This window comes from Maniola hyperantus, chromosome 3 (genome assembly GCF_902806685.2).
Source record: "Maniola hyperantus chromosome 3, iAphHyp1.2, whole genome shotgun sequence".
Classification (NCBI taxonomy): Eukaryota; Metazoa; Arthropoda; class Insecta; order Lepidoptera; family Nymphalidae; genus Maniola; species Maniola hyperantus.
In genome coordinates this window covers 5,020,746-5,047,542 of record NC_048538.1, presented here as the reverse complement: position 1 = coordinate 5,047,542, position 26,797 = coordinate 5,020,746, and the positions used below count along the sequence as shown (strand labels likewise).

The window sequence follows — 26,797 nt, the reverse complement described above, 5'->3', positions numbered from 1 at the left end:
TCGTCCGTCCGTAGGATGCGAACGGGTAAGTAGGTCTCGATATATCGATTTTGACGGAGATAGATTCTCCGTCAAAATCTATTAATAGCTAACAGACAGGCAGACACACTTTCCCTTTTATATTATTATTTTATTAGGTATGTCATGTATGTCTGATTTTAATTTATCATTTGACTAGCTTACGCCCGCGACTTCGGCCGCGTGGACTACACAAATTTCAAATCCCTATTTTATCCTCTTAGGGGTTGAATTTTCAAAAATTCTTAGTAAATGTCTTCGTCATAACATGTTATCTGCGAGCCAAATTTCAGTCAGAAATTCAAGTTCAAATTCTAATTTCAGTTTCTAACTTCAACTATTTATACCCAGTAGTTCAACTCTTGAACGATTTAGTTCAACGGTTGAACTAATCAGTTGAACTAGTGGGAACAGCGGATCTGTCCAGTAGTTTGAGCTGTGCGTTGATAGATCAGTCAGTCAGTGTGTCGATTATTATAAATAGAAAAAGACTAGCGACCGCACGCGGCTTCTCTCTTATATGACTTTCATAAAACAGACCTTATTGTTATTCACATTGTTATTCCTTATCTACATTATAAGGGGAATCTCTGTGCAAACTTTCGGCTTTCTAGGTCCGGGAGTTTGTTTGGGCTGGGCGTTGATAAGTCCAGTCAGGACTTTTCATTCATTATTTAGATAGGTCCCTAGCTACCTAATATTTGTTTCTCCTTAAGTACGATTATAGAGTATATTATATTAGTCTATTTTATTAGTATATTGGTATTATACATATTATTTAATACATGTATTAGTGGTTTATGTATTAGTATGTATCAGTTATTTGAATGTATGTTTATTAGTATATTACACACCACCTGCAGTCTAACTTTCCTTATACTTTCCAATCTTTAAGGTTGCCTGGTAGAGATCGCTAATTAGCGATAAGGCCGCCTTTTGTATCTTCCTTCTGTCTGTGTTTTTTATTCTTTAATGTATTCCTTCTTGTGGTTGTGCAAATAAAGTGTATTTATTATTATTATTATTACCTATCATTATTTCAATTCATTGTTCAATAGATACCTAGTATTATTATTTATTTTCGAATACATGGATAACATGCGCGTATAGACGAAACTTTTGTCTATAGGAGTGCAGGTTTACAGGAGGGAAAAACACGTGAATACAATCAAAGCTAGTTGATATCTAAGGCGGATATTTGCAACATGTTTTTTTCTAAAATACGTGCTATCCTGATAGGACTTTTCAAGTTGCACCCGGGTAAGGTTAAGGAGAAGGTAAAACTTAAGAGTAAAAAGTTTGTAGTGGCAGAAGTTCACTTTGCTGACATTGCTCTGTTATTATTGTAGGCGATTTTGCAAGCGATGAATTGAGAAGTTGAGATTTGAGAACCTCCTAGTTTTTTGAAGTCACCAAAACCGTTCGGTTTTAATTATTATGTACTAGATAATGTCCGCGACTTGATCCGCGTGGATTTAGATTTATAAAATCCCGTCGGAACTCTTTGATTTTCCGGGATAAAAGAAGTCTATGTCCTTTCCCGGGATGCAAGCTATACCTATCTGTACCAAATTTCGTTAAATCAGTTGAACGGATGGGCCGTGAAAAGCTAACAGTCAGACACATTTTCGCATTTATAATAAGTAGTATAGTATGGAAGTATGGATTTATAGGGCGACAATTATTGAAAAGTTGTTCTTTCTTATTAAAGCTTCTTCTTATTAATCTTTTAAAGCTGAATAATTTTGAGTTTAATAAAGAAAAATTAAATCTTATAAAAAGCAAGTTAAGTTAAGCCAATACCATATGAAAGGGCTTTACCTGTACTTTCTAAAATATTTAGTTTTTGATTTATCGTGCAAAATGTCGAAAAAATACGACTGTACTACGGAACCCTCGGTGCGCGAGCCTGACTCGCACTTGGTCGGTTTCTTCGCACCCATTTGCTCAATTTTGAGGCTCCGAGAACTTTCTTGGGCGGTTCGAGATTCAACTACAGAGGTGTTGATATTCAAGTTGTATACTGTAATTATTATAAATTATAATACAAGACCAGGGTAAAATAAAACAACAATTAATTGTGTAAAATAATACTTAGGTACTGTAGTTTTTATTAGAAATATTTTTCAAATTAAAAATGAGGTATGTGACAATAGTAAGTAATTTATTTGTTTTTTTAATCGTCTACGTATATAGGTACTTATGCTTTTTTGGTTCAAAGTAGGCATGCTAGTACGAACTATAACTTATTCAAAATGAGAGAACAATTATCGTTTTTATTATATTGGAATCATAAAATAAATTTTATAATAATAATTTTAGTGTATTACTTATTGTAAAAATAAAACCAAAATTACCTAAGCATACACGTAGAAAATAAACCTGATCATAGAATCTAGGTGGTACGAGTAATGTAGATTTAATTTTCAATCGTCTCCTCCAGTCATGACCTCCATAAATTCTGAAAATAAACGAAAATAATCCTTTATGGATCTATTATGGATATTCTTTCGCAAGCTCATAAATTCTTATCACTAAACTTTTGGTAGGTACCTACGGCAATCCAAGTACCTATCTACCAATTTATCTATTCTAGCTTATTTGTCCATTCTGATCTAATCTGAGATTTTATTATGTATTTAGATTCATTAATTGGTTCCTTCATCATAATTGCTAATCGAAAGTAAAAATATGCCTTTGAATTATCATAATAATATTATCGCAGCGCGCTTCATACAAACTTCTCTTATTTCCCTAATACAAAGATAGATGGCGCTGTATGAAATTAAATAGCGCTCTTTTATATGTAACGCTATGGTACAATAGGAACCTTGTGACGCTGACTCTTCCAAATGTTCATGGGTTCATGCGGTAATCATGACCCTTTCTTTTTGTAATGGATCCTCTCGTTGGTAACGAGAATCCAAAAATAATACTTATTTTCTTCATAAATTAATATTTCAATTTTCAATTAATCGGTATAGATTTTCGATTTCGGATTGAACATTCGATTCGAAGGTTTATTTTTAACCGACTTCCAAAAAGGGGATAGTTCTCATTCTCAATTCGGCCCGTTTTTTAATGTATGTATATTGTATACCGATTTTTTCCAGGTTTATAGACCGATTTGCAATTTTTTTTTAATCGACAGAGGAAGTTTCCGTGGTGGTCCCATAAGAATTTCTGGATCCAACTCCTCAATCCAAATGATGCAGTCCGCATAAAGATTCAGAAAGTGTTCATGGTAAGTTAATATTGTAGGTACCAACAACGACTTCATGCTTGGACTTCAAGTCCCAACTCTTCAACCCTGATGCTGTAGGGTACAGCACTCCTAAACTATAGTGATTCAGGAACTGCGCATGATGCGATGGCTCGCACTTGGCCGGTTTTTAATGTCAAGAAGCCCTGACTACACACGTGGCCTATATGACCTAGCCTATACATATATTCGTAAGTAAATAGCGTATAGTTAATAATATTGGCAGGCACCCCCGATCAACCAAATTCAATCGCGAGGTCGAATGGCACTCGTAATTCTGGCAACATGTCAATTCTGTCCGTTCTGTCTATCATTACCATGTTCAAGTCATTTTTATTGTAATGTACAGTATTTTGGCTTGAGGAACATTTCTTGTTCTAACCACATGGTATGGTACGGAAATGTAAAATGCAATATGTAAAATACCTACGGTACGGTACGGTGCGACTCTATTTATGATTATTTTCAGTGCTTATTAGTTTAGTTTAGGCGAAGATAATAATAGTACGCAACAGGTCGATATGGCAATCGGAGACGGAACGCCCCGCACACCCGCACAGCCCCGCTACGGTCACCCGGTGCGGTCGAGCGTAGGTGACGTGCGGGTGTGCGGGGTCTTTCCCCGCCTCATAACCCGATTGCTATTTCCACCCGTCGCGTCCCCTATATATCTCCTCAACAAATAGGTCCTTCAACATGGATTTTAGTACTAAGTAGTAAGTACCTAAATAATGTAAAAAAAAATATACCATCAAAGTCAACTGTTCCAGAGCCGTCAGAGTCAATTTCCTCAATCATCATGTCCAACTCTGCGGGGCTGATCTTGTCGTCGAGCTCTCTGAGAATCTCTCGTAGAACAGCTGTTGTGATGTAACCGTTACCTGGAAAAAATATACCTTTTCGAGTTACCTACATGACTGAAAGCTGGAATCCCTTTCTCCTCTTTATTCTGTGAAAGAAAGTTGACAAGGAAGAGGGATAGTCTACCGCATTAATTAATGAGAGTTGTGGGATATTTTATCAAACAGACTTAACCCTTAAAGTGTTCCCCAACCTCTGGTGCTGGAATGCCGACCTCGCACCGGAAGCTGCAGCGTTGGAAGACCCCCCACTAGGTGGACGGACGACATTTTTAGAGTATTCGCATCCTCTTTTTACTAATGCATTTAGAAAAGGACATAATATACAGTTTGTTTTCAATTAAATTTAGAGCTGTAAAACCTCGTGACTTTAGTTGCCAGTCGCTAGCCTATTGTTTTTTGTAGCGTGCACTAATAAGATGTAAAATCCATGTTCGGCCCTTTTTAGCAATATTAAAAAGAAAAAGATGCAAATGGTCTAAATTCAGTTTAGAGAAAGACAAGAGAATCGGCGCCAATTATTATTGTTACCCAAGTCTTTTTAGGTCCATACTATTTAGAAACAGGGAATCTTCCCCAAATAGGAATTCAACCTAAGGACGAAGTGATCGAAATATAATTATTTCTCAGTACCTTCCTTATCATATAAACGGAATGCTTCCTTCAGTTCAGCTTGCATGGCCTCTGCATCTTCCTCAACCATGAACCTCGATGCTAAGGTCACGAACTCTTCAAATTCCAGCTCGCCGGAACCTGAAATTGATAACAATAAATACTAAACAGATTTGCCTACATAAGACCATTTAAATTAAAGAACCTGAAAAACATGCAGGGAGACGTGATCATAATATAGTAACTACAACAACAATTTCTGCAAAGTAATGCTAGAAATTTATCATCATGATCAACCCATTACCTGCCCACTACTGAGCACGGGTCTCTTCTCAGAGTGAGAAGGGGCCCACGCTGGCCCAATGCGATTATGGGGAACTCTCATGCATGCAGGTTTCGTCACGATGTTTTGCTTCACCGTTAAAGCACGTTAAAACAAGTGAAATTTAATTGTTATAACCCCAAAAAGTTAAAGGTGCGTGCCCGGGATCGAACCCCTGACCTCCCGAAAGAAAGGCGGACGCTACTAGGCTATCAATGCTAGAAAATACGGTATTGCAATACTAATAATGATGCCCGTGAATTTGTCCACATGGATAAAGGTTTTCTAGAAGCCCCGTGAGACATTTTTAATTTTCTGGGATCTACTTACTGAAAAAAAAACAGGCAAGAAACTTATCATAAAGCAAAATGTTGCAATATGAAGATATCCATACTAAAATTATAAATGCGAAAGTGTGTCTGTCTGTCTGTCCGTGTGTATGTCTGTCCGTCTGTGTCTGTCTGCTAGCCTTTCACTGCTTATCCGTTTAACCGATTTCAATGAAATTTGGTATAGAGCTTAGTATAGCTTGCATCCCGGGGAAGGAGATAGGCTACTTTAGATCCCGGTAAATCAAAAAGTTCCCACGGGAATTAAAAACCCTTAATCCACGCTGACGAAGTCGCGGGCATCATCTAGTTTTGTATATTATCTAACAACGTGTATATTAATTTTATTATTGTACCTACTAACATTGTACTACTACTATCTTGTATGAATGAAAGTCAATTAGGTACTTCCGTGCCACTTTGTCATTAAGGAATTCGTCAATTATTATTGTAGTAACCTAACAACTGTTTACCTGTAATATTTTATGCAAAGGCAAATGTCAACCCCTGGATTTCACAAACATTTTGCCGGACTTAGTGTGGTACCTGTATGCTTGCGAGCAAAGTTAAAACTCTAACTTTATTTGCCTGAATTCACAATCTAAATAAATTATATAAAAGGAAAAGGTGACTGATTGACTGATCTATCAACGCACAGCTCAAACTACTGGACGGATCGCGCTGAAATTTGGCAAGCAGATAGCTATTTTGACGTAGGCATCTGCTAAGGAAGGATTTTTGGAAATTCAACAGGGGGTGAAATAGGGGTTCGAAATTGTGTAGACCACGCGAACGAAGACGCGAGCATAAGCTAGTTATTAATACTATGGAAACTAGATGAAAATCATGAAACATTCTGCAGTGTTTTACCGCGGTGTTTACCGCATTAACTGCGATAATATGGCGTATTTAACGGATACTAAACGTCCGAGTGGGATCAAGGCTTTCTGTACATTAACCATTACTAAATTCTACACTTTAATCTTAGATGTTTTCATTACCATGTATTTAGTTTAGTTTAATAATAAAGGTAGTGGAAGATTACCAAGATCATTAAGCCCGTTCTTCACTCGCACGCGAATCGTGGCCGTGAAATTTCGCGCGATTCGCTCGTGACTGCGCGATGAATGTCCTTTTATACTCGCAATTTATGGAAATCTTACAACAAAACTGACATCGAACCAGGTCGGGAAACTAGGCTCACTTGATCACACGACCCTAAATATTATATTATGTATACCTACGGCGATGCAAGCCACCAGTGGTTCCTGATCCAACTCAATAGAAAGAGAGAGAGAGAAAGTTTACGGGATAGAAAAGGAGGCATTTGTTAAATTTTAGACCACAGTGCTATGCCAGCTGAATTGCACTTTATTGAGTCGTAATAAGTCACTTGTTATTCAAACGTCTTCATGGAGTAAGCCTTCTGTACCTAAGGTGGCAATCGGGGTATGAGGCGGGGGGACGCCCCGTACACCCACATGTTACCCGCGCTCGCCCGCACCGGGTTAGCGCGGGTGCTCTGCGAGTGTGCGGGGTGATCCCTCCCCAATCGCCATCTCGATGTCTCGCCTGTAAGGTACTATTAAAATATGTTTTGTGATCGAAATGGTACGCCGCGCGCCGGGAAGCGAGAACTATACGTTCTCGCTTCCCGGCGCGCAATACATTCACGCTGGTGTTTTGGAACGTTCGTGAGCTGTCGGTACGAGTGTAGAGCGGGCTTTATTTTATATAATAAATTATCTTATGTAACTCTTTCTAGCTTAGGTAAGTATATAGCAACGTGTTCGTCGATCCCACTGACAACGAACTTGAGTTCTAAAGATAGACTTCTGATTTCCGCTTTGACCTTTACGGCGATTACGCACTGCACTTCTGTCATCTGAGTTCTATCCGTCATCCGAGAGAATATCAGGGATTATCTACGCCAGTACAAAACAAAAAGGAACATATTTTCACAGACTCGGATCGGATGCAGTGCGTAACCGCTCTAACGATAAACTTTTACAACTATTATTGTGTAAATAACAGTGAATGTAGAATCACAGAATATAATAATATGTATCTGATAGTTATGATGCCTTACTATTACCGAAAAGATTTATATAGGAAGGTACATAAGCTACGCGAAGCAGCATAACAGAAATAGATAACCCTCAGCAGTCTTTGATGAGATCCAGCAACTCACATACGTTTCTAGTTTGTGAAGAATGAGTCTATTAGGGAAACCAAGAAATGTCTAAGTAGGTGAACCTCTCAGTTTGTTTATTACTTCTGATGGGTTTAAAGGATAGATATAGCATATTTTTATCCCTTTATCCCAGATCCCGGAAAACTAAGAATTCCCACGAAATTTAAGATAAAAAAAATCTGTGCCGATTTTTTTTTTAAAGAATAGTAGCCATGTTAAATGACTAATATTCCCCTTTCCTCTCCAACTAAGCGTCAGGTTTGTGCTAGGAGTAGGTACGACAATAGTGCAACGAGCGGGGTTTGAACCGTCGACCTTTCGGTTTTTCAGTCCACTCCTTTACCGGTTGAGCTATTGAGGCTAAATCACGGAAAAAAAAATAACATATTAGCTTTTCAAAGAATTAGCTTGGTTATCCAAAGGGGTAATGCTGCTAGCATCATGGGTACAATGCCTCGCTGCGTTGGTCTCGATGAGGTTTTAGATTTAATTTAATTTATTTTAGTTTTAATTTAATGTTGTATTTTTTACTTTTAATTTAGATATAAAAAATATTTCTTTGTATATTCGATGGTAATAAAAGCTTCTTTCCAATAAATATGAATGAATAAAATAAACTTTGGGCATATTAGCTTAAACATAATAATGTTTTAATAAAAACTGCTAGAAACTTCAAACTTATAGTGCCCATCCTCAAAATTAACACAAGTTCCGTTTTGTGCCCAACTTAAAATTGTAGTGACGTTTAAGTAAGATAAAAATACGATCATATTGACTAAGATCGTATTTTAAAAATTTAACGTGACGAAATTTCACGTGGAATGAGATTCAATCAATCTCTTTGGTAATTATACCTATTTTGTCGTTGAGCCAAATCGGTCAATTAGTCTTAATTATAAAAGTTCATTGCTTTGAAAGTTGTATAATCTGACTGAAATGTCGTCTATTACGCCAACAAGTCTGCTGGCCTTCATAACGAAGCTTTAGATTTTACTTCGTGTTTATTCAAGGGAATTTCTTTAATACACATCAGACATTTTCTTCTTGAACAGGAAGTACTACAGTAGGTACCTTAAAATTCAAATCTATTGATTTGAATTTTACCACATTGGTTGGCTCATTGGTTATAATAGATGATGCTTCTCTGATCTCCCCCTGATTCTTGCGATAATAATAATTATAATATTATTATCTTTTTTAAATTATCAGGCATATTTAGGTCGGGGGTTCGATCCCGGGCACGCACTGAGAAAATTAAATATCACCTGCTTTAACGGTGAAGGAAAACATCGTGAGGAAACCTACATGCCTGACAGTTTTACATAATGTTTTCAAAGGTGTGTGAAGTCTGCCAATCCGCACTTGCCCAGCGTGGTGGACTATGCCAAACCCTTCTCATACTGAGAGGCGACCCGTACTCTGTAGTGAGTCGGCTATGGGTTGATCATGATGGTGATGATATGAATAGGTCATAGATCAATTAATATTCGAATAGGTATATATGAAAATAATAGATACTAACCGTCCGCGTCCACTTCATCGATGATTTCTTTGAGGATATCATCTGTGATGGTGTGCCCCAGCATCTGGAGGATAGTCCCGACCATCACTGTACCGATGCAGCCCTTTTTTTCATGATCAAAAACATCGAAGGCCTTCCTGAGAACTGAAAAATAAAAGTTATAATATCTGTACTAATATCTATACTAATATTATCTGTACCAAACATAATATATTAAACAAGTATATATATATTATGTATATATATTAAACAAGTATATATTATCTTTGTCTGTACTAATATTATCAAAATGTAAAATAGTTTGTATGTGAGGGGTAATCTCCGAATGGAGCTAATGATCCAATTCTGAAAATTCTTTCACTGCTATAGGCTATAAATTATATCACATATAAACTACTAGCGACTCGCACGGGTAGATTATTACAATTTTCGTACGGATCTCAATTTTTTAAAATAAAATATTACCTATGTCATTCAGGAATAATGTAGCTTTCTACTGCTGAAAGAATTTTCAAAATACACAAAATACTCGTATTAACTCTCTAAACTCGTCTTTTTTGTTAGACCCACACCCTACAAAGAAACTTACAAACTTTACCTTTTTTAATATTACTTAGTACAGATAAGTTATGAAAAATCTACGTGGAAAAAGTTTTCAAAATTTGTAAAACATTCCATTGTTATTTAATCTCTATAATTATATAAAAATGAATCGCTGAATGTGTTGCTGATCGCAAATCTCGAGAAAAGCTGAACCGATTTCGCTAATTTTTATTTATAATATTCCTTGAAGTACCGGGGGGGAATTATGGGGGGGGGGGAGTAAAATTTAAAAAAATTGCCTGAAAAAGAATCGACTGTTAGGCGGTACGAAGTTCGCCGGGTTAGCTAGTATTATATAAAATTGACAATGAATAATAGCTCTAAGTGATAATATAATTCTAGGTAAGTATTTGACCATATTTTGAACTTTCAATGTTACCATCTTTTTCCACGAAATATACTCTACTCGAACGCCACTTTTAATAACCTATGTACTCAAAAGTGGCAGGTATATTCTAGTTTAGGTTACATTAGGAAATTGTATAAAGCCATCGATGGTTATTGATATATTAAACAAACAAAATAGCCAATATTTATATAAGAGATACGTATTTTAGCGTTTAAACTACCGTGAGTGATTTCCATTCTAAATACTATCTGTCCCGGCTTCAAAACCGCGACGCGTGCGCGAACGGACTCCCTTGAAAAAGGACCCCGTATGGGTTCGAAACTAGTCGGGCTAATGTCGACTACACACGTGAGTAAAGCCGGGACAGATAGTATTTAGAATGGAAATCACTCACGGTAGTTTAAACGCTAAAATACGTATCTCTTATATAAATATTGGCTATTTTGTTTGTTTAATATATCAATAACCATCGATGGCTTTATACAATTTCCTAATGTAACCTAAACTAGAATATACCTGCCACTTTTGAGTACATAGGTTATTAAAAGTGGCGTTCGAGTAGAGTATATTTCGTGGAAAAAGATGGTAACATTGAAAGTTCAAAATATGGTCAAATACTTACCTAGAATTATATTATCACTTAGAGCTATTATTCATTGTCAATTTTATATAATACTAGCTAACCCGGCGAACTTCGTACCGCCTAACAGTCGATTCTTTTTCAGGCAATTTTTTTAAATTTTACTTCCCCCCCCCCATAATTCCCCCCCGGTACTTCAAGGAATATTATAAATAAAAATTAGCGAAATCGGTTCAGCTTTTCTCGAGATTTGCGATCAGCAACACATTCAGCGATTCATTTTTATATAATTATAGAGATTAAATAACAATGGAATGTTTTACAAATTTTGAAAACTTTTTCCACGTAGATTTTTCATAACTTATCTGTACTAAGTAATATTAAAAAAGGTAAAGTTTGTAAGTTTCTTTGTAGGGTGTGGGTCTAACAAAAAAGACGAGTTTAGAGAGTTTGAACTTTCAATGTTACCATCTTTTTCCACGAAATATACTCTACTCGAACGCCACTTTTAATAACCTATGTACTCAAAAGTGGCAGGTATATTCTAGTTTAGGTTACATTAGGAAATTGTATAAAGCCATCGATGGTTATTGATATATTAAACAAACAAAATAGCCAATATTTATATAAGAGATACGTATTTTAGCGTTTAAACTACCGTGAGTGATTTCCATTCTAAATACTATCTGTCCCGGCTTCAAAACCGCGACGCGTGCGCGAACGGACTCCCTTGAAAAAGGACCCCGTATGGGTTCGAAACTAGTCGGGCTAATGTCGACTACACACGTGAGTAAAGCCGGGACAGATAGTATTTAGAAAGAGATACGTACTGTTGATCTGCTCTTTGTCAAGTTCATCCTGTAAACATGAAAATTCAGTAATGAAATATAATTTGATTTGGCAAATAGGACAAAATTAAAAAATAGGAGCTGCAGATTAGATCTGCAGCTCCTATTTTAAACCTAAAAAGGGGTCTAGAGTTCTAAACTCTAGATCCCTTTTTAGGGGTCCGTACCTCAAAAGGAAAAAGGGACCCCTTATGGGATCACGTCGTTGTCTGTCTGTCGTGTCTGTTAAGAAACCTACAGGATACTTCCGGTTGACCTAGAATCATGAAATTTGGCAGGCAGGTAGGTCTTATATCAGACATAAAGAGAAATATGTGAAAACCGCGAATTTGTGGTTACATCACAAAAAAATTAAAAGTTGTTCATGAACAAATAATTAGTATTTTCAACTTTTCAAAACATCGCATAATCGACACAAATCTTGAATTTGACTCTTCGATGAAAAATTCTTCGACTAGATTCTATATCGATGAATCTTGAAAAATATTACGAGTTGCTCCAAAATGTTTTTTATTACGTATTCTGTGACTTTTAGGGTTCCGTACCTCAAAAGGAAAAACGGAACCCTTATAGGATCACTTTGTTGTCTGTCTGTCTGTCTGTCTGTCAAGAAACTTACAGGGTACTTCCCGTTGACCTACAATCATGAAATTTGGCAGGTAGGTAGATCTTATAGCTGACATTTGGGGAAAAATTTAAAAACCGCGAATTTAGGGTTAGATCACACAGAAAAAATTAAATAGTGGTCATGAACTAATAATTAGTATTTTCAACTTTCGAAGAGAGTGACTATATCAAGTGGGGTATCATATGAAAGGTCTTCACTTGTACATTCTAAAACAGATTTTTATTTATTTTTATGCATCATAGTTTTTGAATTATCGTGCAAAATGTCGAAAAAATAAGACTGTAGTACGGAACCCTCATTGCGCGAGCCTGACTCGCACTTGGCCGGTTTTGAAGTAAGTTGCAGTCGCTTTTTTGTATAAAAATAGCGACCAAACGAGCAGGCGGGTTACCTAATGTTAAGCGATTACCGCCGCAAATTAACATATTTTGCATCGCCAGAGGAACAGTGAAGAATTTGTTGATCCTCCCCTTGAATAACGCCACTGATTCACCAGTTACATATACCGATCGTTACTATTCCGAGTTAAATTAAAATAAAACACTAGAAAATTTGTTCTAAAATTTCGTAACAATCACTGCACAAACACAAAAAATTATTACCATTATTTGAATTTAAAAGAACAACGATAGGGTGTAGGCAATGCCAGACCACAGTATAAGGAACACGAGCCCTTCCAGCTGTATAAACTGAGCGACTAGTTTTAGTTTCGCGACTATATCACCCAGATTGGCTGGGATTCACTCATTCCACACAAACCACGAGTAATCGGATTTTGGCTACGCGATCGCTTTTAAAGTTATTGTTAAGGCTGCAGTACGTTATGTTGGATTAGGGTGACCATATTTTATGGAGGCAATTTTTTCCACCTAAATATCAAGTAAATTAACATAAAAATACCTGAGATGACGAAGAACAAAATTTTAATATATTTAAAAAAAAATATCATATTCTTTTTTTACCTCACTTAGCCAGTCTATAATTTTTTGGAGAATGCGATTCTTCCGGGTATGCCATGTCGATACAAAGTAAAAGTAAAAATCTATTTCGTATTTTTGTTTGTATCCGAAAAGTATAATATTATAATTATGTACTCGATCGAATATAAAGAACAGAAGAATGTAGATACCTACTCAAAGTGTAGGTATAAGATTACACCAAGCGATTATTTATTTATTTATTATTATAAAAATTACATATTATAATTGCGAAAAAGATTTGCTAGATTTTTCTTATTAGATCATTGCAACTATGGTAGATTTTTAACATGTATTTTTAAAATTGTAATATTAATTCACATTATTGCAATCCAGTAAGTTTATTTCAGCGCTAGACTGCAATGAACGGCACCTCGTTAGCAAATCATCATAACCAGTTATTGGTATTACTTAGTCTATTTGGAAATAAAACATTGGTACTGATTCTGAGCACAACTAAATTTTACAGCATTCGCATCCTCTTCTTACTAATATAATATGAAAAGGACAGACATAGTTTGACAGTTTTAAGTTTAATTTAGAGCTGTCAAACCTCGTGACTTTAGCTGCCAGTCGCAAGCGTATCGTTTGTAGTGTGCACTAAAATTTAGAGTCTTTAAATGTAAAATTCATATTCCATCCTTTTTTTAAAATATTAAAAAGATGCAGACACTCTAAATTTAGTTTAGCGAAAAACAACAGAATCAGCGCCGATCTAGATAAATCACTCCAGAATTAGTTCGGCGCTAAATTGGATAACTGAACTGGGATCCTATTGCAATAATCTGATATTTAAAATGTGTCCTGGGAACACAGAATGTTTGGTGAACCAAGAAATGCATTATTAGGTGTCCGCCAAACAGGCATACCATTGCGTCTACCCATAACTTTCGTGATAAATTAATTATTACATATATTAATTAACACTCCATTGGATCGATGCCATTATACCCTTATATAGTTCAGGGATTCGTCTACCCCGTGTATAAATTTTTGGCATAAATACAAAAGACAGTTCCAACAAACGTTATAAAATCAATTAGAGTTCATAACTCTTAATACGTTTCCACGTGTACTGGTGTAACCTGTTACTATATCGACCGAAAATACCATACGATCTAGATATTGATTAATTATTACATTATTCTAATTCAGAATCACAGTAAGCCCACTCTAGCGCTGGCAGCTGCAATGGACAGCGTCTTCCGCCTACATTATTTCCGTAAATTTATAACACAGGATGGAAATTGATCTCTGGACCCACTAAACTGTACATACGAATCAAAACGCTGTCAACGTTATTCCAGTAGCAATGCACAGTTAGATTGGATCGCTTGATTGGATTGTTATTATAATATTGGAAATCCACCATTTATTTCAAAGTTTTAGTTGGATTACAGTTGAAAGGTTTGCATAGATTGCATAGTTTGCACTGTATTGTGCGTGGTACAAAAGCTAACAAATAATAGCAGGGTTTGATACTTCACACGGAAATTTCACTTCGTTGATATTGCTCTACTATTATTGCATGCTACGACTAGGTACAGTTCTTGCAATTCACGAAGGCTAGTGAACTTTACTTGTGGTAACGTCGTTTACATGGTCATTGCGTAAGTGTGCGTGCATGTTGGACCAATAAGTCACGAGCAAGCGCTGTCAAACGCGCACATTTAGTGTACCTTACGTATACCGATACGACTTAAACACAAGCATTAGTCGGTGGCCTTCGTGAAATGCAAGAACTATACCTATAATGGCGCCAAATTGAGAGCTTCCTAGTTTTTTGAAGTGCACTAGAACCAAACTTAATAAAATATTATGGGAGTAGTGATGATACTTAATCTTAAAATACCATAATATTAATATTAAAGTAGTTTCTCATAAGCGCTAAGTGCATTTAATTTTAGGAAGGAACATAAAATCATTAATGAAGCAAAAAACATCAATTATAATTTTCAGAAACAATGTTCAGAAAATTAAAGCAATAAGGCAAGAAAATCTGAGAGAGTAGGTAAAAATTGGTTTAAGGGTTTAATTTTCTCGACGCCAACCAATCCCGCGGCCGGAAATCGAATTACTTCGAGACTTACGAGTATCGATTTCTTGCGCGAATAATATGTGCTTTTTCTTACCATATTTTAATTAGTTTTTTAACCGACTGGATATTAAAGGTTAGTTAAAGAAAAGAAGCCCAGTGGTTAAGCCGTCAGCCTCCTAGTTGAGTGATCGTGGGTTTGATCCCGGCTCGCTACTCTAACTTTTCGGAGCTAAGTGCATTTTATAGTAATATCACTTGTTTTAATCACAGAATATAATAAGATAGTATAAAATACTTACGACGCGCAGCGAGCTGTGTCCCTGTGAATAAGGACTCGAAACTAGTCGGGATTATGTCCACTAATTAATACGTGAGTATAGCCCTAACAATCTATAAATATAATAGTAGGTACTATACCTACTTTAATGGTGAAGGAAAACATCGTGAGGAAACCTGCACACCTGAGAGTTCTCCATAATGTTGTTTTTATTTTTGCATAGAATAAAATAGAATATATTTTTATTCAAGTAAACTATGTAACAGTTGCTTTTGAATCGTCAACTAGTTTAATTTACCATTTGGTTTGCACCACGCATAAATGTTAATTTAGTTAAGTTAGTAGAGAGTGGCATAGACTACCTATTTATTATCCCGGAAAATCTAAGAGTTCCCGCAGGGTTTAAGAAAACTAAATCCACGCGAACCACTCAGCGCAGGCAGACTGATATATTTGGCATCATGGAGTTGCCCTTTCTCCTGTGAATCCATCACTAGCCACATCTGTCATCTTTACTTCGTGATGACCTCCTAATCTGTCAACTACGGCGGTAGGCCTGCGATATTATACGAAACTGATGTTCTCTATCATCATCGTCATCACTAATATGCTTCCACTAAAATTTGATTCTTATTGAATTTCGGTTTCAAAGTCAAAGTCAAATCATTAATTCATAATAGGTAACACTATGCACTTTTTGATTGTCACTTATTGTTGAATTTATAAGATAATGATGTTATGGTAATGGAGTCATGATAATTAATTCCGTAAACTAAAAACTGAAGGTACGAGGGTTCCAAACGCGCCAGGTCTGAGAAGTCACAGACTTAATTTCAACTTCACAAACTCAATATCGCAGGGGCCTAAACTACCACCTAAACCGGGAGTACTGAGGATCTCTAACTTTAAAAAAAAATCTTTATTTTTAATTTTATCGATTTAAATATAGGTAAGAGCAAGTAGGTACCTATAATGAAATTTATTCAAGGGGCAAAATTCGAAGTGTTTTTTAAATCTCAGTGTCAGGACCCCTTCAAATTGAACCCTTATATTTTATCCGGGTATTCTGTAGGGCGATTGTCTAGACCTGCATCAATCATTATTACAATCTCAATTGTTCTGATTGGCTGAATTTGTGCGATTCTTGTTGCAACAATGCATTGTAGCCAATCGTAAGCGAGCATCAACCAATCAGAGGTGATTGCGATCGTGACATTGTAGCTGTCATTCTACCGCAATCGCGCACCAGTTCAATCAAGAGTTAACGACGACTGCACGACGCGACATAGTATAGGTATTACCGCATTACTTGCGAGTATGCGAGGCAATTTTTCTCGCTATAGCGTTGACATGCAAAATTACATTTAGAAATGGAATTTACAGCAGAGCGAAGAATATACATTTTGGAATATCAGGAATATTTTGCCGGAAGTAGCTCTAAATAAAATATTACTGCAATTTTGCATCTGACCTCGACGATAAACAAACGTTTAGCTTTTTAACTTAAGATTTATTTTGTTCCCCAGGCTAGAAAATAGAAGTGGCTTTTTAACCGGTTCCGTACCCGAATGTTGCCAACGGGACCCTATTACTAAACCTAGGCTGTCTGTGTCAGCGGGCTGTATCTTGTAAATTGTAATAGGTATAAAAGTTGAAATTTTCATGAATACCTATATGTATTTTTCTTTCCGCTATAACAACAAATAATAAAAATTTCAAAATGGCCGCCATGAAAATTAAAAAAGTGGTATTTCTTGCATGATGGTACGGAACCCTTGGTGTGCGAGTCTGACTCACCCTTGACCGCATTTATGTCTACATTGATGGATCTGGTGCATATAACTACCTATTATGCAATTTATTTTATACTTATAAGTGAAAGCCTGTGGTTCAAAATCACCCTAATTTTCATTTCTGTAGTCAACTACCATGTAATTTTATTTAAGATACAGTGTTAATTGCGATTTTCCGAGGCTAATTAGTATTTTAATTAATATGATAATAACAGGAAATTGGTACCTACTGAATAATTATGAAACTGTTTACATTTAAATATAATTTTACAGGGGATGAAAAACTAAACTTACTTACGCTATATTTTGTGGCGTGAGAATTTACAGTTCTTTTCATTTAAACAGGACGGACCTAGATGGTACAAAAACATCCCGGGGAAATATGTATAGGAAAGTGGGTACAGAAAATAAATCTTTAAATAGATAAATAATGTTTATTAATTAAAAATCTTGGTTTGTATAAATAATATAATGTTTAGTCCACTTTTCAGCACCTGCCCTCTTTTTCCGCTCACGAAGTCTATATCCAGCACGTCCTAGGACGGCCTAAAAATTTATTCCAGGTACGACGATTCTGGGTTAAAATAACTAATACCAAATACAGGGGTAAAATTAAAATAACAATGAGTTTTATAAATTAATACTCTATTTTTTAATAATATTTTTAACATAAAATAATATGAGGTATGTGACTTTTGTAATAATTGACGTTTTTTTTGTAATCATCTACGTGTACACTTATGCTTTTTTGATTCAAAGAAGATTCTTTATTTAATTTCTTCAAAACAAGAGAACAGTCAACATTTAAAAATGGAATCATAAAATAAACTTTATTAAATAGTAAAAATAAAACCAAAATTGCCTAAGTATACACGGAGAAATAATCTTAGAACCTTAAAACAATTAAGATTTAATTTTCAGTCGTCTCCTCCAGTCATGACCTCCATAAATTCTGGAAACAAATGAAAATAATCCTTTAGATGTTTTTCGGAGGTTCTTATCTCTAGGTTCTTATCTCATCACTAGACTTTTATGTAACAGGTAAGTACATTATTAACTAGATTCATTGGTCATCGTTAATGGTAGGTAATATGTTAGAAACATTTCAGCAAGTTCCAACAACAACTGTAAAAAAATTCAACTCAATCGGATGAAAGATACGCGAACGCATAGGATAATGAACAAACAGACAAACATTGTCTCATACTGAGATTGTCTATGTGTGTGTGTGTTTATCTCTGTCTGTTACTTTTAACGGCTCAACAGTGAGCTGAACTAATCTCTACGAAATGTGGTATAGAGATAGATTGCATTCTGAAGATAGACTGAGGATATTTTCATTTCCGAAAAATTATAGAGTTTCCACGGAGATTAAAAAAAACTGAAATCTAGGTAGGTGAAGTCGCGGGTATCAACAAATTTTTGTACATATCAATTTTTCGCGTTTTTTTTTTGTGGTTTCATATCAGTAATAATCAGTACTATGACCTAATCTTCGTTTTTGCCAGCGTTCTGGTTACACTCTGTATAAGAAGACAATAATATGATGAACGTACCATCAAAGTCAACTGTTCCAGAGCCGTCAGAGTCAATTTCCTCAATCATCATGTCCAACTCTGCGGGGCTGATCTTGTCGTCGAGCTCTCTGAGGATCTCTCGGAGAACAGCTGTTGTGATGTAACCGTTACCTGGAAAAAACTTCTTTAGTCAGACACTTATAATTTTGGTTTAAAAAACTCATTTTTTTCGTTTTCTAAGTTTCATAAGAACTTTAAACCTAATCGAGCGTTGGCGAGTAGGACCTATTATACTGGATATCCATTTTGATCGCGAGCTATAGTTTCCAATGCTAGTGGATCCGTACTAAAAAACCGGCCAAGTGCGAGTCAGACTCGCGCATTGAGGGTTCCGTACTACAGCCGTATTTTTCGACATTTTGGACGATAAATCAAAAACTATTATGCATAAAAATAAATAAAAATCTGTTTTAGAATGCAAAGGTGAAGACCTTTCATATTATGATACCCCATTTGATATAGTTATCTTAATTCAAAAGTTGAAAATAGCAATATTTATTCATGACCACAATTTAATTTTATTGTGCGATGTAACCACAAATTCACGGTTTTGAGATTTTTCCCGCTGCGCTAAGAAATTACCCTAAATAGTAAGTCAACTTTAGGACTTCAAGAACTTAACATTTTTCAGTAGGTACCTTCCTTATCATATAAACGGAATGCTTCCTTCAGTTCAGCTTGCATGGCCTCTGCATCTTCCTCAACCATGAACCTAGATGCTAAGGTCACGAACTCCTCAAACTCCAGCTCGCCGGAACCTGAAAATGATGATCATTGATAAATTTATTTTACAAGATCTACCTGTACTTTGAAAAATTTGAAATTATGTATATAATATTATAAGTACATCTAGACTTAAAGATATAGGAGGACTGGACAATAGAATCTACTGCTGCAAGTTAGGTGAGGCCATTTTTCACATACTTCCATAAGGGGAATATTAGTCTTTATGACTATAATGACTAATATTCCCCTTTCCCTTCCAACTAAGCGTAAACTTTGTGCTTTGAGCTAAGCAAGCTATTTATCTCTGTGTCAAATTTTGCCCAAATCGGTTGAGCAGATGGGTCATGAAAGCTATCAGACAGACAGACACATTTTCGCATTTATAATATTAGTATGGATTACAAAATAATGTACTGTATAGAGATACTTCATTATTTCGATTCATATCATCTAAATATTACACGTTATAGCTTCAAACAGCCGATTATATACGATCTGCTGGATGAGTACAATATATTATTATCATTTATTAGTAGAAAGTTAATCGTCAGTCGAAAGCATTAATTAATCATTGTTATTTTGCCGAATTAACAGCAATTTATTACCGCAATACTAATAATATTTACGCAAATAGTCAATATTTCATTTGCTATGTTGGCGGGCCATAACTCGATCATCAATACATAATAAGTCATAATTAGTCTTAGCTATAGCAGAACGAACTAGATATAGATATATTATATTATTATAATACCTACTATGACCACAAGAAGACCAGGAAATCAGACGTCAATAAGTAAAAAAACGACAATATTAATAAGAGGGGTAAAAACCTATCCAGAGCCAATTTACTGAATGGCACGATGAGTGACAACTGGTCCCTTAATTAGTCAAGTTGGTATTTTGAAACAAAAGATATATATTTCACGCAGACTAACTTATGGTAGTAACAAATTTTGTGTCCCTCGACGAGTTTTTGGATTTCAGGCTGTACTATTGACCATAGAGCTACCAATACGTTGGGTGGTGAGACACTGTTTTCTTTATTACTGTAGGAAATTATAGATATTACTAAACTGACTAACCGTCCGCGTCCACTTCATCGATGATTTCTTTGAGGATATCATCTGTGATGGTGTGTCCAAGCATCTGGAGGATAGTCCCGACCATCACTGTACCAATGCAGCCCTTTTTCTCATGATCAAAAGCCTCGAAGGCCTTTTTGAGAACTGGAAAATATGTTAATTGTAAATATATAATAATATAAAATATAAAGTTATAGAAAATCTAGTTACGTGGAAAAAGTTTTCAAAAGTTTATAAACATCGCATTAATCAATCACTTGGTAACAATGAAAGTTTTAAGAATAGAGAAAAACTAATCATTAAAATAAGATAAAAGTATTTTTTTAATAGTATAAATGAAATTTTTGGTAAAGTTTAGAGTTTTCTTGGATTTTCTTAGACTTTCATATTTAGATTTGAATGAGGCAACTTTTACGCAACCGACTACGTTTTTCAGTGATTGAAAAGTTTGATAATATAAAACGAATTGAATAGTTAGTAAATAGAATTCAATAATTATATACGTACTGTTAAGCTGGTCTTTGTTGAGTTCTTCCTGTAAACATAAAAGTTTCAGCATGAAAAATTGGCTATTATAAATATTTCTACGAATAGAATGTCATCAGTATACTGCAATTATAATTGTAATTATCACGTAGTTGTAAACAAAATTACCCATAATAGACTTATAGTGAGATCACTAACTACATGACTACGGAACGAAATCCTAAGCCCTAACTTCATGCATGTCACGAATCATGAAACTCATACAGGCGTTTTTTAAATGTTAGCTGTTGTAAACCACCAATTTGTGATCTAAATCTTTTAGAATACTTTATGAAAAATATACTTAGAATTTTATACTTAGGTAACATGTTTATAGAAACAGGACACTTCGAGTGTCCTAAAATATTCATTAAAAAATTGCAATAATTGGGCAAAATATTGTTAGCGTACTCGTGACGTGCGGCGTTGTCATGTCGTTTCGCTAATCGTAGCCACTGTTATTGGAATTATAGGAAATTATTCGTAGCGTAAGGTAGTGTGTCCACACATTTATCCATGCTTTAAAAAACAAAAGAATCTTTAATAACTTTGTCAAATGAAAGTAAAAAATACAATTTTTATGGTAATAAAAAAATAGTCGTGTTTTATTTTCACTGTTCCACATTTTGTAAACTATCCCTTAATCAAACACAAATCTTGAAAGTTGAAAGAAGAATTTAGATAATTGTACGAGTTGTACACCAGAATGTTTTAGTTAAACACTAGCTGATGCTCGCGACTTCGTACGCGTGGACTTAGGTTTTAAAAAACCCCGTGGGAACTCTTATTTTCCGGGATAAAGAGTAACCTATGTCACTCCAGGTCTAAAACTATACCCATGCAAAAAATCATCACGTCGATCCGTTGCTCTGTTGCGAGGTGATTGAAGGACAAACCAACAAACAAAACACTTTTGCATTTATAATATGGGTACTGATTGTATGGTCACATATTTTTCAAGTGTTGCCACCGCATGTTTACCGTTAAGCACTTTATCATAAGTTAGGTACATTAATTAATGGTTGTTCCTAGTTTAATTTGAATAAAAATAAAGCACTTGAAAATAAAACAAAAACTTCGTAACACTTCACAAAACACAAAAAAATATTAGGTACCATTGTTTGAATTTAAAAGAATAGAGAGAGGATGTAGGCGATGCCGAACCACAGTACAATGAACACAAGCCCTTTCCACTGTATAAACTGAGCGACTAGTTTAAGACGCGCAACTATGTCTCCCAGGTTGGCTCGGATTCATTCATCCCGCACAAACTACGATTAATCTGATTTTGGCCACGCATTCTCTTTTAAAAGTTATTGTTAAGGTCGCAATAAATGTTATCTCGGGTTAGGGTTTCCATATTTTGCTGGAGTGCATTGAAAATTAGCTTTCTCGAGAATCTTTTTAACTAATCCATTAATATTAAATATAATAATATATAAATAAAGAAAGTGGTATGTCTGTCTGTTTGTCTGTCTGCCTAGTAGCTTTTCACGAATATCGGTTTAATCATTTTTGACGAGAGTTAGCTTGCGTCATAGAGAACTACCTACATAGGCTATTTTACGTCCCGCACAATCAAACTGTTGCCAGAAGATTCTTTAAAAGCCTAAATCCACGTGGTTCAAGTCATAAACATCATCTACATACTTGACAGAAACAGCTGTATTTGGTGCATCCTGTAGACAGTCCAAATGATTCTTAAAAATACTAAATTCATGCGGACGAAGTCAAGGGCATCATCTAGTAACATGCTAATTAACTTAAAACTGGTGAGAAAAACACGAAGAATAAAGGAGCTGTGACCATTGTGCAGCTTCTGTTTTTTTTTATAACTTTTGAACTATAATTGTTTTAGCGGATAATAGTAATTCCATCAGGTAATACGATATTATGTCGATGTACAATATAAAATTAAAATCCTAAATTCCTGTTGTAATTTGATGTTATTTCTATATGAAGAGTTTTCATAATCTATATATATATAAAAGGAGAAGGTGACTGACTGACTGACTGACTGACTGACTGACTGACTGACTGACTGACTGACTGACTGACTGACTGACTGATCTATCAACGCACAGCTCAAACTACTGGACGGATCGGGCTGAAATTTGGCATGCAGATAGCTATTATGACGTAGGCATCCGCTAAGAAAGGATTTTTGAAAATTCAACTCCTAAGGGGGTTAAATAGGGGTTTGAAATTTTGTAGTCCCCGCGGACGAAGTCGCGAGCATAAGCTAGTACACATATAAGATTGCATCATTACCGATTAATTTTAATCACGTTCAAGTTCCTTGCTAGTTTTCCTAGAAGCTAGGCTACCGAAGTTAGATGTTTTCCCAGCAACTTGTAAGAACCTCCTTGAGCAGAGCGTATCGATGGTTTAGTTCACAATAATTGCTCTAACTACATAATTGTCGATTACACAGGACTGAGGAGAGGAGAGGACAATTAGGAGGTAGATAATTCCAATTTTAGCACTAAGACCTCATGGTCCCAGGGTCTCCACGACAAACGGAACAAAAATGTAACTCTCGATAAGAGACGCATACTTGCGCTGTTTTTGCTACGGCTCCCGGTCTTGCTGCTGTCTCCCTGATATGACACGGGGCCAATGTGCCAACGCAAGTTGCGTCCCACATTAGCGCCCGTCCCCGTACCCAGGGAACCAGCGTCAATCCATCAGGTCTCTTGCCATCATCCCGACTAATCCCTGCCGGCTCAGTGAGTGCAGGAATGTCTATGGTTGCAAGAGCCCTTTTAATCGTATCGTTAAGACAGCCATGCCTTATTATCCTACCAGAGTTCCTTTGGCAAGACAGTCCGTCGATTCCAAATTTATCTACCTCGATTTTTTTTTTTTTTTTTTAAGAATATTAGCCATGTTAAATGACTAATATTCCCCTTTCCTCTCCAACTAAGCGCCAGGCTTGTTTTTGGAGTACTGTACGACAATAGTGGGTTTGACCTTTCGTTCGGTTTTCAGTCCACTCCTTTACCGGTTGAGCTATTGAGGCTTCAAAATTTAACAAATGTGTAAGTAGTTACTGCAATAATTGTGAACTAAAGCATCGATATTTTCTTTGTAGTGACGTTCCAATTCAGGAATTTTATTCCTGCGCTAGATTAGAATGGATGACGTTGGAAATGTTATCTAATCATTTCCCTGAACTAAACCCATTCCATTACTGAACTAAATTGCTCTTTACATTAAAAACGCCGCTGTACCTTTGTAATTTACAGTGTAGATACATACCTACCTAATATAGGTTAGCATATTAGATCACTGGATTGGAAATAATAATGTGATATTAAAGAATTGTCTTGGGACCACAGGATGTTTGGGTAGCCGAAAAATGCACTTTTAGTGTCAACAAACAAGCAGGCCATGCGGACTACCCATTTGCTTCATATTTATTACATAAATTAATTAACACTCCATTGGATGGATGCCATTGCACCCTAATATAGTTCAGGGTTTATTTTGGCCCGTCTATAATAAACTATTTTTGTTGTTCGTACCAGAAACGTTGAGCAAAAACGTTTCGTGGGAGTAGATTTGAATGTCGACCAGGAAGCTAACGTTCACATTTTCTCGCCGTTCTGTGGTAAAATGGTGAAGGAAGAACAAGGTTAGGAGTTCCTGAGTTCAGTCTTCAAAATATATTCGATAAAAGACCAATAAGAGGGCGACATTGCGTCGTCGCGTCGGTGCTGTTTAGTTGTACAATTTCGCCTACGTAAGTGATTGATCGCCAATTTTTCATCGGGTGTAGCGATCTATCGATTCAAATGCTTCATGCTGCATTGGTACTTGGCAGAGCCAGCCCAAAGGTGGCCGTGGTATTCCATGCCAGACCAAACCTAAGCCTGATAAAGAGGGAGGCGTTGTTTAGGCGTAAAATGCAAATTCAGTAGCATAGTAAGTTCACTCCAGCAATGCCAGCTGGAATGGACGGCGTCTTCTACTGTCTAGTGTAGATAATTAGCACCAACGCTCTCTAACAGCCGTACTCAGAGTCGCTAATAGTTACTTAAGATTGTGTTAAAACGAGACAGATTCATGTGAGAGATATAGATCTGTCTCGTTTTAACTAAACTTAGGTAACAATTAAGCGACTCTAAGTACGGCTGTAAGTATAATAATATGAACTACTACAATAATTAGCGTCAGGAAATATTTCTTGACGAAACATTTCCTAGATATCTAATTTTATCAACGTCTAATTATTAATATAATTTATTGGAATATTTACATCGCATCAAACATATTCCATCATGGCACATGGCACAGCGAGTACTTTCATAATTCAACACGCCGCGCCGCTCCAGAGCCAAATTTTGTCTCCGAATATGATGCTTTATTATGCCATTACACATCTAACTTTTCATTTTGTTAGCACCACTCTGAGCATTATATTTCATCGTTGACAGACAATAAATAGAGGATAGCAATGTTTTAAATAATGTGTTATGACCGTCCAAACTTACCTGCTATTATGACCACACGTATGTACACTTAGTTTAGGAGTTTAGGGTTAGTTTGTATTTCCTTAATCTAGCGCCAACCACATTGAAATTGAGAGGGCCAAGTGCGCTTTAAAAAGTATCATTGGCATTCTTCCAGCAATATCGTGTTGGCAAATTTGTGACATTCATTATTTTCAATCGGAAGTATTTTGCTAACGTTACACTTGGTGTTAATTCACTAGCGGCTTTTAAAGACTTAACAATATTGCCACACTATTACTTTTCTATATCACTTAAGTATTTAGTTACACTATTTTATTATACCTGTTTCTCTATCTATGCGACGATATCTCCATTGAACGTATAGTAGTTCAAGAAACAGTAGAGGCAACAGAGCACATGGTAGATCATTTATGAGATGGACAGACCAAGTGAGGGCTGCGATAGACGTTCCCCTTACATAAGTGATAAACGGCTAGACCGTGGCATGTGGAACTCCTTACAAGAGACCTATCTCTTCTAGGGACTTCCACACACCACGGTTTTGCGCCGCTTCTGAATCCAGCTGCTCCCTGCGACTCGTTTAATGTCCTCTGTCTACCTAGTCACTAGTGGCGAATCTTCCAACGCTACGCTTTCTGATACGAGATTGCTATTCCAGCACCTTGGGTATCAGTAAATTACGGGGTAAATCCGATTTAATTTGATAATTTCGCCGAGTAAATAACAAGTAGGAAGTTGTATAGTTTGTTAGCAGTATTTACATAGTAAATCAGCCTGCCCTAGAGGAGTCGAAGCTTCCTTCGAAGACGTGAGACAGTAACATATTTATTGCGTTTGCTGGTTTCTATCACCATCACCTACCTCCGCCAACCTTGGCCGAATGTAACCAACACGGTTGTAATGTAGTCGTTTGAGTAAACAATTGTAAGTGATTGAACGAGTAGAATCTGAATGTTCTTCTTCATTAGGAATGTTCGTTTTCAACACAGAAAAATCATTTTTTTCCTTTCTCAGTTGAGGTTTTTTTAGAAAGACTTGCCTATAACTTTTTTTACTAGGTAATAAATGAGTAGACCTCCCTACCACAGTTGTGAGCGCTGTGGTATTATATGTCACCGTTTTGTTTCGGGCTAGGGCAATTTGGGTATTTATAATTGCTAAATAATTGCGTTTAAATAAAACTACATTGCCCCT

General features: G+C 36.0%; 2 protein-coding genes and 1 long non-coding RNA gene across 3 annotated transcripts in view; all 3 read right to left on the bottom strand.

The window, feature by feature from the left end:
- Nucleotides 1–26,797, bottom strand: part of LOC138404751 (uncharacterized) — a 622,276-nt gene that overhangs the window by 586,764 nt on the left and 8,715 nt on the right. The gene's annotated exons all lie outside the window — the stretch shown is intronic.
- On the bottom strand, nucleotides 2,093–12,906 carry LOC117996589 (troponin C, isoallergen Bla g 6.0101-like). Its single transcript, XM_034984685.2, has 6 exons — nucleotides 12,730–12,906; nucleotides 11,482–11,509; nucleotides 9,120–9,263; nucleotides 4,774–4,893; nucleotides 4,030–4,161; nucleotides 2,093–2,479 (listed from the first exon to the last, which is right to left on the bottom strand). The coding sequence occupies exons 1-6, from the start codon at nucleotides 12,730–12,732 to the stop codon at nucleotides 2,445–2,447; spliced, it is 462 nt and encodes a 153-aa protein (XP_034840576.1). The 5' UTR covers nucleotides 12,733–12,906; the 3' UTR covers nucleotides 2,093–2,444.
- On the bottom strand, nucleotides 17,837–22,403 carry LOC117996588 (troponin C, isoallergen Bla g 6.0101-like). Its single transcript, XM_034984684.2, has 6 exons — nucleotides 22,241–22,403; nucleotides 21,108–21,135; nucleotides 20,601–20,744; nucleotides 19,428–19,547; nucleotides 18,769–18,900; nucleotides 17,837–18,164 (listed from the first exon to the last, which is right to left on the bottom strand). The coding sequence occupies exons 1-6, from the start codon at nucleotides 22,241–22,243 to the stop codon at nucleotides 18,130–18,132; spliced, it is 462 nt and encodes a 153-aa protein (XP_034840575.1). The 5' UTR covers nucleotides 22,244–22,403; the 3' UTR covers nucleotides 17,837–18,129.